The sequence below is a fragment of the Monodelphis domestica genome, chromosome 2, assembly GCF_027887165.1.
Source record: "Monodelphis domestica isolate mMonDom1 chromosome 2, mMonDom1.pri, whole genome shotgun sequence".
NCBI classification, from domain to species: Eukaryota; Metazoa; Chordata; class Mammalia; order Didelphimorphia; family Didelphidae; genus Monodelphis; species Monodelphis domestica.
In genome coordinates, this window is record NC_077228.1 from 290,926,973 (window position 1) to 290,940,163 (window position 13,191).

Below are 13,191 nucleotides of genomic sequence, written 5' to 3' on the forward strand. Positions count from 1 at the left end.
TGTGGAAGGAAAACCGTTTTGTTATTCTGCATTTTGGAGTATGTGGGTGAAGAGAACTGACCCAAGTGATAAACTGTTTCCTTCTCCTGATACTAATCAATTCCTGATGTTGTGTAACTAAATAAAAATTCTAAATTCAATAAAACCAATAAGACAAAACCAAAATAGTCAAGTAATAAAGGTTTGGATTAGGGTGTAGCTGTGTAATTAGAGAAAAAGAGAGAGATGTGAGGAGTGTTGTTGAGATAGAGTTGATATATATAATATATATACATATATATATTATATATATATATGTCATCTGTGTGTGTATATACAGATATATATGTATATATAAATTAGGTGATAAAATGGGCTGGCTCTGGAGTCAGGAGGACCTGAGTTTAAATTTAGCCTCAGCCACTAGGTACGAGATCCTGGGCAAATCAGTTAACTCTTTTCACTTCAGACTCCTCTTCTGTGAAATGAGTTGGAGAAGGAAATGGCAAACCACTGGAGTATCTTTGCCAAGAAAAATCCAAATGGAGTCACAAAGAGTAGGACACAACTAAAGTGGGTTTATTTCAATATCTATATGCATCTATGACAACAACATTCCCAGAAAAGTAAATACAATATAGAGAGAGATGGGGCCAGGGATTGGACCTGGGATTTCATTGACAAAGCAATCTCCTGGTTGAAGAATCTCTACCAAGGGAGATTGGCACATTCTTTGCAAGGGGTAGCCTTAGGGAGTTGTCTAGAGCATTGAGAAGTTCAGCAACTTGGTTTAAGTATATAAAACCAGAAATTTTAGAAATAGGACTTAAATTCAGTTCTTCCTGGCTTCAAAGCTGGCTTTCTAACCACTATAACATCATGTTTCTAAATATTATATACAATATGAACACAAAATAAGAGGTAGAGTGGATTTCCTGACTTCAGAGCCTATAAGACTTGGATTTCAAGTCCTGATTCTAGTATATTCTCACTGTGACCTTGTAAATCACTAAACCTCTAGGTAGTTCTCTAATGTGATGTAATTTGCATTAGAAGATGTTAGCCTACATTAATAGAGAGAGTTTCTTCATCTTGGGATGCATCAATAAAACCACAGATCTGGTGTCTCAAATACCTCAAATACCTAGTAATTTCAGTGAGAGGAAGACATTAAAATTTAGATTAGGAAAGATTTGTTTCAGAGGCTGGGCTCAAGATGAGCTTTGCAGAAAGCTAATTATTATAAGAGATGGAAGTAAAGAGGAAGACTATTCCAGGTATAGGGTAAAAGCTATATAAATGCACAGGAATGGGAGATGAGACTGTCATCTATAGGAAGAGTAAAACAGTTAGTTTGACTGCATGAAAGAGAATAAAGCGTGCTAAATCTGAAAGAGTAGGCTGGAGTAAGATTGCAAAGATCTTTAAATACTTAATGAGAGTTTGTATTTGAAACTAGGGTTTACTAGTTACTAGGTAGCAAAGTGATGTGGTTAGAATGCTGTTCTAGTGGGGGAAGCTAGGTGGCTCAGTGGATTAAGAACTAGGCCTAAAGATAGGAGGTTCTGGATTCAAATATGATCTAGCTGTGTGATCCTGGGCAAGTCACTTAACCCCCATTGTCTGCCCCTTACTGCTCTTCTTCCTTGGAGCCAATACCCAGTATTGATTCTAAGACAGAAGGTAGATTTCTAAGACAGAATAGAGAAGGCTATTCTAGGAATATCACTTTGGAAGATCTATGAAAGATGTATTGGGGAGGAGAGAGTAGACAGTGATGATTATTAGGAAGACATTTCAATAGTTCTATAGGCAAGTACTGAGGGCTTGCACTAGGATGTAGCCATGTGAATAGAGAAAAGAAGAGAGATGTGAGAAATAATGTCAAGATTGAATTAACAAAACTTAGCATCTGGTTGGCTATGAGGTTGAGGGAATGAGGGAGAATGAAGAGTTGAGATTGACTCTCAGGTCTTGGACTTAGATGAAAAGATGAGGGCATCCTTAACAGACATGGACGTTATGGGGAAGGATGGGTTTGGGTTGGGTAAGGAAGACAATGAATTCTGATTTAGATATTTGAGGCTTAAGGTGTAATTAGGATATCCAATGGGAAATGTTTATGATAAGTGGTTTACATGGGGTTGGACCTTAGGAAAATTACTAGAATTGTGGATAAAGATCTAAGAATCATCCTCCTAGATGTGATAATTTTAGCCATGGGAGCTGATGAGGTAACCAAGACAGAGTGGAAAAAAAAAGTAGAGATGAAGGTCTAAGATGAAGAGTTGAGATGAACTCACAGTTAACACAGAGACAGAGGCAAAGAGACAGAGAGATAGAGAGATGGGCACAGAGAGGCAGAGACAGAGGCACAGAGAGGCAAAGAGACAAAGAGACAGAGACAGAGAGGCAGAGAGATTTTGATTACATCAAATTAAATAGGTTTTGTACAAACAAAATTAATGCATCAAAAATTAGAAGGGAAGCAACAAATTGGGAAATAATCTTCATTACAAAAACCTCTGACAAAGTTCTAATTACTCAAATTTATAAAGAGCTAAACTAATTGTACAAAAAATCAAGCTATTCTCCAATTGATAAATGGGCAAGGGACATGAATAGACAATTTTCAGTTAAAGAAATCAAAACTATTAATAAGCACATAAAAAGTGCTCTAAATCTCTTATAATCAGAGAAATGCAAATAAAAACAACTCTGAGATATCACTTCACACCTAGAAGATTGGCTAACATGACAGCAAAGGAAAGTAATGAATGCTGGAGGGGATGTGGCAAAGTGGGGACATTAATGCATTGCTGGTGGAGTTGTGAATTGATCCAACCATTCTGGATGGCAATTTGGAACTGTGCCCAAAGGGCACTAAAAGACTGTCTGCCCTTTGATCCAGCCATAGCACTGCTGGGTTTATACCCCAAAGAGATAATAAGGAAAAAGACTTGTACAAGAATATTCATAGCTATACTCTTTGTGGTGGCAAAAAAAATGGAAAATGAGGGGCTGCCCTTCAATTGGGGAATGGCTGAACAAATTGTGGTATATGTTGGTGATGGAATACTATTGTGCTAAAAGGAATAATAAAGTGGAGGAATTCCATGGAGACTGGAACGACCTCCAGGAACTGATGCAGAGTGAGAGGAGCAGAACCAGGAGAACATTGTACACAGAGACTGATACACTGTGTAATAATCAAATGTAATGGAATGCTCCATTAGTGGCAATGCAGTGATCCTGAACAACTTGGAGGAATCTATGAGAAAAACCACTATTCACATCCAGAAGAAACACTGTGGGAGTAAGAACACTAAAGAAAAACAAATGCTTGAATACATGGGTCGAAGGGATATGACTGGGGATGTAGACTCTAAATGAACATCCTAGTGCAAACATCAACAGCATGGAAATAGGTTCTGGTCAAGGTCACAAGTAATACTCAATGAAATTGGCCATATTGACCATAAAAGAAAGGGGAAATAGAGGACAATACGTTGAGGACATGGTAAGGACAAAAGAAATTTTTCTTTAAATATGAAAGAATTCTCAGCAACAGGGAAGGATCTAGTAGATGAAAGATAAATAATAGATTGGGAGAGAAAGGGATGACTAGATCAACATCAAACCTTTTGTTTGCAATGTAAAGAAATAACCTCCCATCCTAGTATGTTCCAACGACTGTTGGTAGATCTCCTTCTCCCCCACAAACCCATCTTACTTTGAATATTCTGAATGTAATTTCTGGTGTGGGTTGACTCTCCAGAATGGTCATGATGACATTATCCAAGGCTTCAATCTTTTTCTGGCACAGGGACTGAAATAATGAGAGAAACATTACAATGTGATGATTCCAGGGGAGAGTACGCAAATGGACTGAAAAAAGGTAGCCAAAAGTCAGGCATGATGCTGTACCAGATTGGATGAATAGGTAGAGTGCTAAACATGGAGTTACAGAGACTTGGGTTCAAATTCTACCTGGTCATTTGCTAGTTGTGTAACTTTTCAAAAGTATCTCAGAGCTGTTTCCTTAACTATAAAATGGGAATAATACTGACATTAAAGGGTTGTATTGTGGTTCAGATCAGGTAGATGTTTTGCAAACTTTAGAGTACTTTATAAATGTCACATACAATATGAGAAGAGAATATGAGTAGGAAAATTTGGGTGAGCTAACCTTAGAAGAATTGAGAGCCACTAGAATTTATTAAACAGAGAAATGTCATGATAGAACTTGTGCTTTGTTCACAGGATGAAAGATGGATTTGAGACAAGGAAAACAGTTAAGAGGAAGCTATACTTTTATTCAGAGAGAGCTAACTGAGGCATTGGGTGAGGTGGGATAAAGCATATTGCTTTGGTCTGAATGAGGCCTACTGAAAACTCACTTTCATGGATGTCCTCAATGGTGATTTTCCTTTCAATGACTCATTTCTGGGAGGCATCGAGAACACAGATTTAAGGCAGCAACTGATGACCAAATCTATCTCTTCCTCATTTAGAGGTGGGTAAAGTTCCCTAAGGGGAGAGGAATAAGACAGATTATCAAGTTCAAGTAGACAGTGAAAATATTCACTGCTTTTTTTTGATACCCTTTGATCCAGCAATGCCACTACTAGGTTTGTACCCCAAAGAGATAATAAGGAAAAATACTTGTCCAAAAATATTCATAGTTGTGCTCTTTTGTGGTGGTAAAAAACTGGAAAATGAGGGGATGCCCTTTGATTGGGAATGGCTGAACAAATTGTGGTGTATGATTATGATGGAATACTATTGTGCTATAAGGAACAATAGACTGATTTCCATAGGAGTTAGAAAGACCTCCATGAACTGATGCAGAGTGAAAGGAGCAGAAGCAGGAGAACATTATACTCAGAGACTGGAACATTATGGAACCATCAAATGTCATTGACTTTGCTACTAGTAGCAAGGCAATGATCCAGGACAATCCTAAGGGACTTATGAGAAAGATGCTATCCACATTCAAAGGAAGACTGTGGGAGTAGAAATGCAGAAGGAAAACATTGATTTTTCACTTGTTCACATGGGTATTGGATGTGGGGTTTTGGTTTTTAAAATATTATTACAAAAATGGATAATATGGAAATAGATATTGAGTGATAATACATGTATAACCCAGTGGAATTGCCCATCAGCTCAGGGAGTGGGAGGAAAAGAACATGAATTTGGAACCATGGAAAAACAAATAAAAAATTTTAAAAAGATATTCACTGTTTTTTGTTACCATTTATTTTTATTTTTATAGATAGCATAATATAATATGTAATATAACAACAATATAATTTGTGTAATTTGATATAAACATATAATAAATCTTAGTAAATACACCTTTTCAAGATAAATTCTCACTTTAGCAAAAATCTGTCTCATTCTTTTCTTACCCCTTCCTGCCACCCCTGAAGGCAGGTAATATGATGTTGGTCATACAGATATATCATACAATATATATTTCCATTTTCATCATGTTGTGAACATATTGCTTACACCAATGGGGCAAGTCCTTACCTTTGGAGCCAAGAGATTTGCAGTTTAGTTCTGCTAGTCCCCTTATAAAATGTGTGAACTTTAAAGGAATCAATGATCCTTTCTATGTCCTAAGTTCAGTAAAATGGTGACAAAAATGAGGTCCCTGTACCTCTTCCCTCAGAAAGCTGCCATATGGCACAAGCATCAAAACATCAAATCAGCATGGAGACAATATGGCCAAAAAAGCCTTAGAGATCCAGTTTTCAGGGTACAGACAAGATGGTAAGGAGTGAAAAGAAGTATATTTGCCTAACTCAGCCAGCACACCTTCTCCACAATGACTTAGAAAATGTATTAGGGGCGCTGGTGACTCAGTGGATAGAGAGCCAGGTCTGGAGTTGGAAGATCCTGGGTCCAAATGTGGCCTCAGATACTTCCTAGCTATATGACCCTGGGCAAGTCATTTAACCTTGATTGACAAGCACTTACCAATCTTCTGCCTTGGAGCTGATACCTAGTATCAGTTGTTATACAGAAGGTAAGGGTTTAAAAAATGTAACAGACTAAATTCTGATCAGTAAAGCCACAATAATGTCAGAATGGACCACTTTTCCAGCCCAGGGGTACCTAAGGAGACAGACAGACAGAGAACAAGAGAGAGATAGAGAGAGAAAGATCTGGAGACAATAGGGAAAAGGATTGGTTAGGAGTATATACAATGGCAGCAACAGACAACATTTCACTGCTAAAGGATGGGAAGGGGACTGAACCAAATCACCAGGACAGGAAACACCTGGACTAAACAAACTTCCAGAGGATTCCTGGGCTAGCATTGGATGCAGGAATGAAGACCATCTAGTTATCCTGTTACCCATTTCTCAGTTCTGGATCACAGATCCTGGGAACAGAAGAGGCATCTGGATACTGGCCCTAACCGTGTGCTGAGCAAGGAACAAATTGTGAGCAGAGACCCAGTATATATCAAGCTTTAGTGGAATAACCAGGGCAGAAATCCAGTACCAAAGAGAAGCCAGACAATTCAGTCTCTCTGAACTTGTATAATCTCTTAGTGTGTAAACACTGACTGAGAATATGAGCAATCTATTAAAACACATAAGGCAACAGATCATATTCTGGGTCAGAAACTTGGAGAGTATAAACTACGTCAATGAATAGACCTCTTCCTGGTTCACACCTCACTGGGAGCATCCAAAACTTGCAAACCTCCAGACTGAGTTGTAAAAGCACAGAAAGACACAAAGGAACAGAAGCTCAGATCAGACATCTGGCAACCTCCAGAAATGCACAGAATCCAGTATTAACATAAAGTCCAAAGTTTAGAATAGATTGAAAGAACGAATCAAAAAAGAAAAAAAGAACCCAACCATAAAATACTACCATGATGACTGGGAAGCTCAAGACACAAAACCAGAGGAAAACGATGACTTAAAATCATCCACAAGCAAAGCCTTAAGGGAATATACAGAAAGCCACAGAGGGAAAGAGCCTAAACATCATATTTTATGAAATTATAAAAGATTTCATAAAGGGCAAAATTGAAGTAAAAACAAAGAAAAATTCACCAGTCACCTCCTGACATTTATATAGTGCTTACCATATGCCAGTCACTGTGTGAAGCACTTCACAATCATCATTATTATTTGATCTTCACCACCACCCTAGGAAGTGGGTACTGCTAATATTTTCCTTTTTTACACACCAGGAAACTAAAGTAAATAGAGATAACATAACTCACCTAAGATCACACAGCCAATAAGTTTCTGTGTTTGGAGCATAACTCAGGTTTCTCTGACTCATGCAGTTTTCCAGTATTTGATGCCACATTTAATAAAAGAACATATGTCACCTCATTATAAATGATTTAAAAGACAAAATTTCAACCAAATCAAATAAGGATTTACAAGCACCAAATTAAAATCTCAGTTTTCTAGGATTATCAGGAACCTGCACTTTAAAAGCTAGAGCCCAGAGTTAAAGAACTCATTCTCAAAGGTTCCCAGTTGTACTTTCACCTTTCTATAAAAATTTTAAAATGTTCTTTCAGACGTCAACCAAAGAGCCTAATCCATCCCTTTCATGTTCACAACTTAGCCCCACCCTCTCTTTCCCTGAGGCTTTTCAGTTTTAACAGCTGATAAAATAAAAGGAGATAGTCTAAGCAGCAGCCTTGAATTTCCATTCCCTTGCTTTGGAGCTCATTAGATTTTATAGACTGGGGAATATGCCCCTGCAATGATCTTTCCATATTCCTGTTATGTCCTTGGGACTCTCTTCCCAAAGAATGGTACTTTCTGCCTGTTAACCTTGGTTTATTGTGAGTCCTAGAAGCACCTGGAGAAAAACTAGTTAGAATCTATTCTGTAGACCATTTACTTACCCCAAGTAAGAAAGAGCTGTCATAATATCTGAGCAGACTGAGGTGTCTGAGTCTTCCTTGGACTCTACTGCCAGTATTTGCTAATGTAGAAAAATATGGAGAAAAGAAAACACAGAACAAAGGTTCGAATGGGCATATCTATTCCTGTCCTCCTGTCTACAAGAACCCCCCCCCCCCCCAATCACCTTTCATATGTATTTCCCAAAGGACAGAGCAGAACAAATCTAGACTAAAGCATCTTTTAAATGTGTAATCAGTTAGCAGAAAAACAAAATCAGATAATCCGCAGTTGTACAGTGTAAACTGTATTGCTAGAACTACCTTGTATTTTCCATATTGCCAAGAGAAGAACTGAAACTTAAATTGCTGGGAATTAGTGATGCTAAAATGAGCCTTTCTCTGGGAAATAGTTCATCCTACTAAGCATTTGTATAATCAAAACCTCAAGCAATGTAGGGAGAGATTGAAGACTATCTTGAATGAAAACAAATTAAGTGTGATGTAATAAACTTTTTTTAAAGTACTTTGAGGTACGTTGCCTGTCATGAAAAAAAAAGTCAATTCAGTTGAAGTATTAGTGAGAAGGATTTTTCTGTCCTTCCATGACTTAAAAAGAAAAGGAAGGAAGGATATAGAAGAGGTTGGTCCTTTCCTATTCCCTTTCTTTTTTGTTTCTTGTGTTATTTATTTAAATAATCAGTGGCATCATTTTTATAGTCACAAGCCTTTTAGGGCATGCATTAGCAAATGTATCTTAAACTTAAAAATCAAAAGGTTAAAGAAAATCTTAATACTGGTGACATGTGCTTCAAATATAAAAATGAGAGAAAAAATAATAAAAAAACTGAAAAAGTATATTGCACATGCAAGAAAAATATAATAATAAAAGAGCTTTAAAATTCAAAAATATAGCTTATAATCATTGACACTCTGTGTCAGCTAAGAAAATATAAAATGCAAGGCTTTCTCATCAAAAATGAGATCCATTTCCTCTTTGTATCTGGCCATGATCACTGTGAGTAGAAGGCAAATGAATTGAACAAGGTTAACAAATATGGAGTTATCAATATGGCTTTTTTCATAATGTAGGTGAGGTTGTGTCTAGGCCACTCTATGGCCTGGACACGTGTTTCTTATTCTGTATTTTCTTTAATCCTTAATCTTCAATAAATCTCTAAAAAATATAATACTCCTTGCAGAGAGAAACTAATTTCTACCTGCCTCAGTCTCCCCGTCTCCCCTAAATTTTAATCTTTACACAGTGAGGTTTGTTTTAGACAAATATTGGTTGGGAGAAAAAAGATTCACAAGAGTCTTGGATGTTCTGTTAGCCATAATGTGTTTTGACAGAACATCAGGTACTGAAGATTCTGTGAAAAGCCATCAAAGAAAAGCCAGGAGCCTTTCACATGGTACAAATGCTTAGTACAATGCCTTTCTCCAATACAATCCAATATAAGACAATAAACATTTTATTAAGCAGTTACTATATATAGGACAAGGAAAGTTTATATAATGCTTAATATCTTCCCTCCTGGAGTTTCTCATTTAGTTGGGGGGATGGCAACAGCACATTTAGCTACAATGCACACAATTATACAACATGGAGACAACCTTGGAGTTCAGAGAGCCTGAGTTCAAGTCCTACCTCTGCCATCTACTGGCTGTGTGGTCTTGGATAAATAGCAATTTCTCATGCCCCAAATGCCTCCAAACCTGGAATACTTGCCTTTTTTTTTCATTCATGTCAGACTCTCTAGTAGTCTAATGAAACTTGTAGACTCTCAGTATAATGTTTTTAAATGGCTAAAATAAAATACACAGGATTACAGAGGAAACAATTGAAATACAGCCGTTCAAAGATTCTAATAAGAAACAAGTGCCCACAAAACCTAGGCTAAGAACCCCTTTTCTATAACTAGATGTTACAGAACAAGTGCCTATTTGTATTGGTAGAGGGGAGAGTTCCTCATTGGAAATCCCTGCGCCAAGCAAATGAAGTCATAATTCAGGCAAGTCTAGCCAACAGGCATTGTTTAAACATTTACTATCTGCCAGGCAATGTACTAAGTTCTGGAGGCCTGGGGGTGGAACAAATACAAACTGAGGGAAAGGCTATCCCTGCCCTCAAGGAGCTTATTTATATTCTAATGGAGTGTATATAAAAAGTAATTTATATAAAATAAAAAAAGGAAGTTGAAAGAGGTAGGAAGGAGTGGGAAAGAACTTATCTGGCCAGGGGGAACTGGAAAGAAAGTCCTAGAGGAGAGTCAAGAGTATTGAAGAATGAAAGCAGATTCTCCTTAAAATGGCGATTCAAAACAAAAACATAAAATTACTTGGAAAGTACTTCAGAGAGGTCGAGGGGGACATTGAAGATATAAGGAACAGCATAAGGAAAAGAGACAGGAGAATGTAATATATTCTAGAGGGGAAAAATTACCAAGCTTAATGATAGCCTAGAATACAGAAAGGGGTTGAAAAAGAGATAACACTAGAAAGTTGGGATAATTCTAGATTAGGGGTGGTGGAGATCCTGCTGGAAGGCAGAGGATTTTGGTCTTTACTAGATAGCCAGTTAAAGGTTTCTAGTGAAAGAATTTATGACCAGATCTATGTTAAGGATGATGTTCTAATAATGATATGAAAGATGGATTTGAAGGGAAGAGAGAATAGAAGCTGGGGATCCTCCTAGGAAGCTATTGCAATCATTCAGGGGGTTGGTAGTTAGGAACTCTCTGCAGATGGTGGGAAGCCTGGTGCCCCTATACTCCTTTTAGCTCCTAACTTATACTTTAAGAGTATAAGGCCAGTTAATTAGGAGGGTTCCCTGAACAATTTTATAAGTTCCTTAGTCAACTTGAAGAGCTTTTAGGATGGCAATTCTTTGGGTAATGAGCTCTCCTTATGGAGAATAGCCATATCCATTAATGCCTTGTTGAAAGGACAGGGTATAGCTCTTGTTTCAATGAAAGGCAACTTTGCCCATGGTGACTGACTGGCTGGTCTTTAGTGATAGACCTCAGTGAACTCTTTTTCCACTTTCCCCCCTACTTAGAGGACAGACCAGAGTGCAGGTGGACAGATTTGTGTTCTCTGATGGATAAGGGGAAGGAAGCTCACGCCTGCTTGGTCTTCTCCCTGGAATTGATAATGAATGCCTTGGGGACAGAAGCACAGTTATATAGATTAGCTTACTGCTGTCTCACCCACTCTACTTGAAAGGCGAATTTCTAAGCGGGTATTCCCAATCTAAGAAATGGCAAAAGGAACAAGATTAAGAATTTCTACTGAAGCACATGACAAAAAATAATGTATTTGTTCACATGGTCTGAGAGGAAAGTCATGGATAATGAATGACCCTGAATCCTAATCTCTTGTGCAAAGAAGAGTTTATTATGAATCCCTAGGCTATGTGATCCTAGAATCTAGCCAGAGAAGGAAAAATTCCTGGGCCTCATAGGTAACCCAGTTTCAAATGTCCTGAAATCCAGTATCCTAGTAGGAATGGGGAACTCTAAGCAGAATAATCATGGATGATTAATTAGGTAAAGATAAGATTTTCTGGGCATGAGAAGCCTTGGAGATTGCTTCAAGAATTTTCTCAAGTTTGTGAGTTCAGGAATCAGACCTCCTAGAAAGAGAAGCCAATTTACCCAGTAGCTTGTCTCTGTAGTTGGAGGAATAATAAGGGTATAAGACATGACTTTGGAAGGTCTAAGAGTTCAGGGCCCTGCTGTCTCTATAAAGAATCAGAAGTATAGGTCTGATGGGAAAGATGTTGTCTGTTCAACAACTCCAAAGTGGACTTGCCTTCTGGAGTCTAAACCAAAAGAGGGACACTTATGAGTTTGTGAGATAAGAGATTCTGGGCAGAGTTGAATTTTTTGTGTTGTCCCAGTAGCAATCCTGAGTTCAGTATCTTTCAGGAAGAACTGTTGTGAATGCTTTTTTGTGTTTTCTGTATTTATTTTCTGGGTTATGAAATAAAACATGCCTTTGAACTGAAATTAATTTATTATCCTTAGTGCTTGCATGGGATCTGGGCATAATATTAACTACATTCGTGGATTGATTACCTATATTTGACGATTTTTCCACAGTAAATTCTGAATAGGAATCAGATGAATCTTTTGGATCAGACTCCTAGGTCCAATCTAGTCTGTGTGAGCTCAGGGCTTTGGGAGGCTCATGCTAATAATAGTAATTGACATTTCTATAGTGCTTTTAGTTTACTTGTCTTCTTAAGTTTATTATGACTTCTACCCATAGTCTCTGTTTCCTCAGTACCCAGAACAGTGCCAGGAATAATAACAAGCACTTAATAAAATATTTATTGAATTGTATTGAATTTTATTTGATCCCCAGAAGTAGGCACTATAAGTATTATCCTAGTTTTATAGATTAGGAACTGAGACACAGAGAGCTTAAGTGCCTTGCCTTAAAATAATATTTTTTAATATTCTAATAATCACACACATATTTATTATCATCATATAATATCATCATCTCTATATGACTATTGACTGTATGACTACTGGTGATAGTGTTTTTAGCATCCAAGGCTCCTTTTCTCTTTTTCCTAAGTCATTGCCTCAGCACTTTTAGTTAAGCTACTCAAAGTACACCTGCCAAGGAGAGGTACCCAATACCCTGGGGACAATGCTGCATCATGTTACATCCTTACTACATTAGCACAGCCTTCCAGGTCACAATTTTCCAAATCATCTAATAATGGACTCCATTTTAAAAATTCCACCAAAGGCAGATTCCATCACTTCCTGAAACATTCCTTTTCAACAGTGGCAGGATGTCTTTAAGTGGGAGGAACACTTGGGTTCAAGTCTCCATTCCTTGATGAATACTGTCTGTGTGACTCTGGGTAAATCACAACCTCTCAGTTTCCCCAGACAACTTTCTAAGACTATAAATTTCAGAGGAGATGGAAGATCAGACTTGGTAGAGCAAGATTCTCCCTAGGAATATATTTTACTTCTGAAACCACAAGTATGGTCAAAAGTCAAAATTCCAAAGCTATGAGTGCATAGGAGACAATAACTGCTGAGATAACATCTTAATCTGCATATTTATAATTGTAAACTTCTTTCAGATGTAAGCCCATAAACATTACTGAACTGTTGGTGAAGCTATGAACTGGTCCAGTCCTTCTAAAAAGTAATTTGGAAGTATGCATCAAAAGTTAATTAAACAGTATGTGCCCAGAGATACTGCTACTAGGTCTATATACCACAGAGATCAAAAAAAGAGATGGACCTATATATACAAAAATATTTGTTTCAGCTCTTTTTTTTTTG

General features: G+C 37.5%; 1 protein-coding gene across 5 annotated transcripts in view; it reads right to left on the reverse strand.

Annotated features, from left to right (window-relative positions):
* The window catches only part of LOC103096394 (maestro heat-like repeat-containing protein family member 1), a 143,553-nt gene that overhangs the window by 45,914 nt on the left and 84,448 nt on the right, over positions 1-13,191 (reverse strand). For all 5 annotated transcript variants that reach the window (XR_008916557.1, XM_056818348.1, XM_056818347.1 and 2 more), the window contains 3 exons: positions 7,877-7,956; positions 4,380-4,509; positions 3,713-3,808 (listed from right to left, as the gene is read on the reverse strand). Coding sequence is in view for 4 of the 5 variants with exons in the window: in XM_056818348.1 (XP_056674326.1) it covers positions 3,713-3,808; positions 4,380-4,509; positions 7,877-7,956 (306 nt within the window). In the remaining variant the exon portion in view is untranslated. The remainder of the gene's footprint in view (positions 1-3,712; positions 3,809-4,379; positions 4,510-7,876; positions 7,957-13,191) is intronic.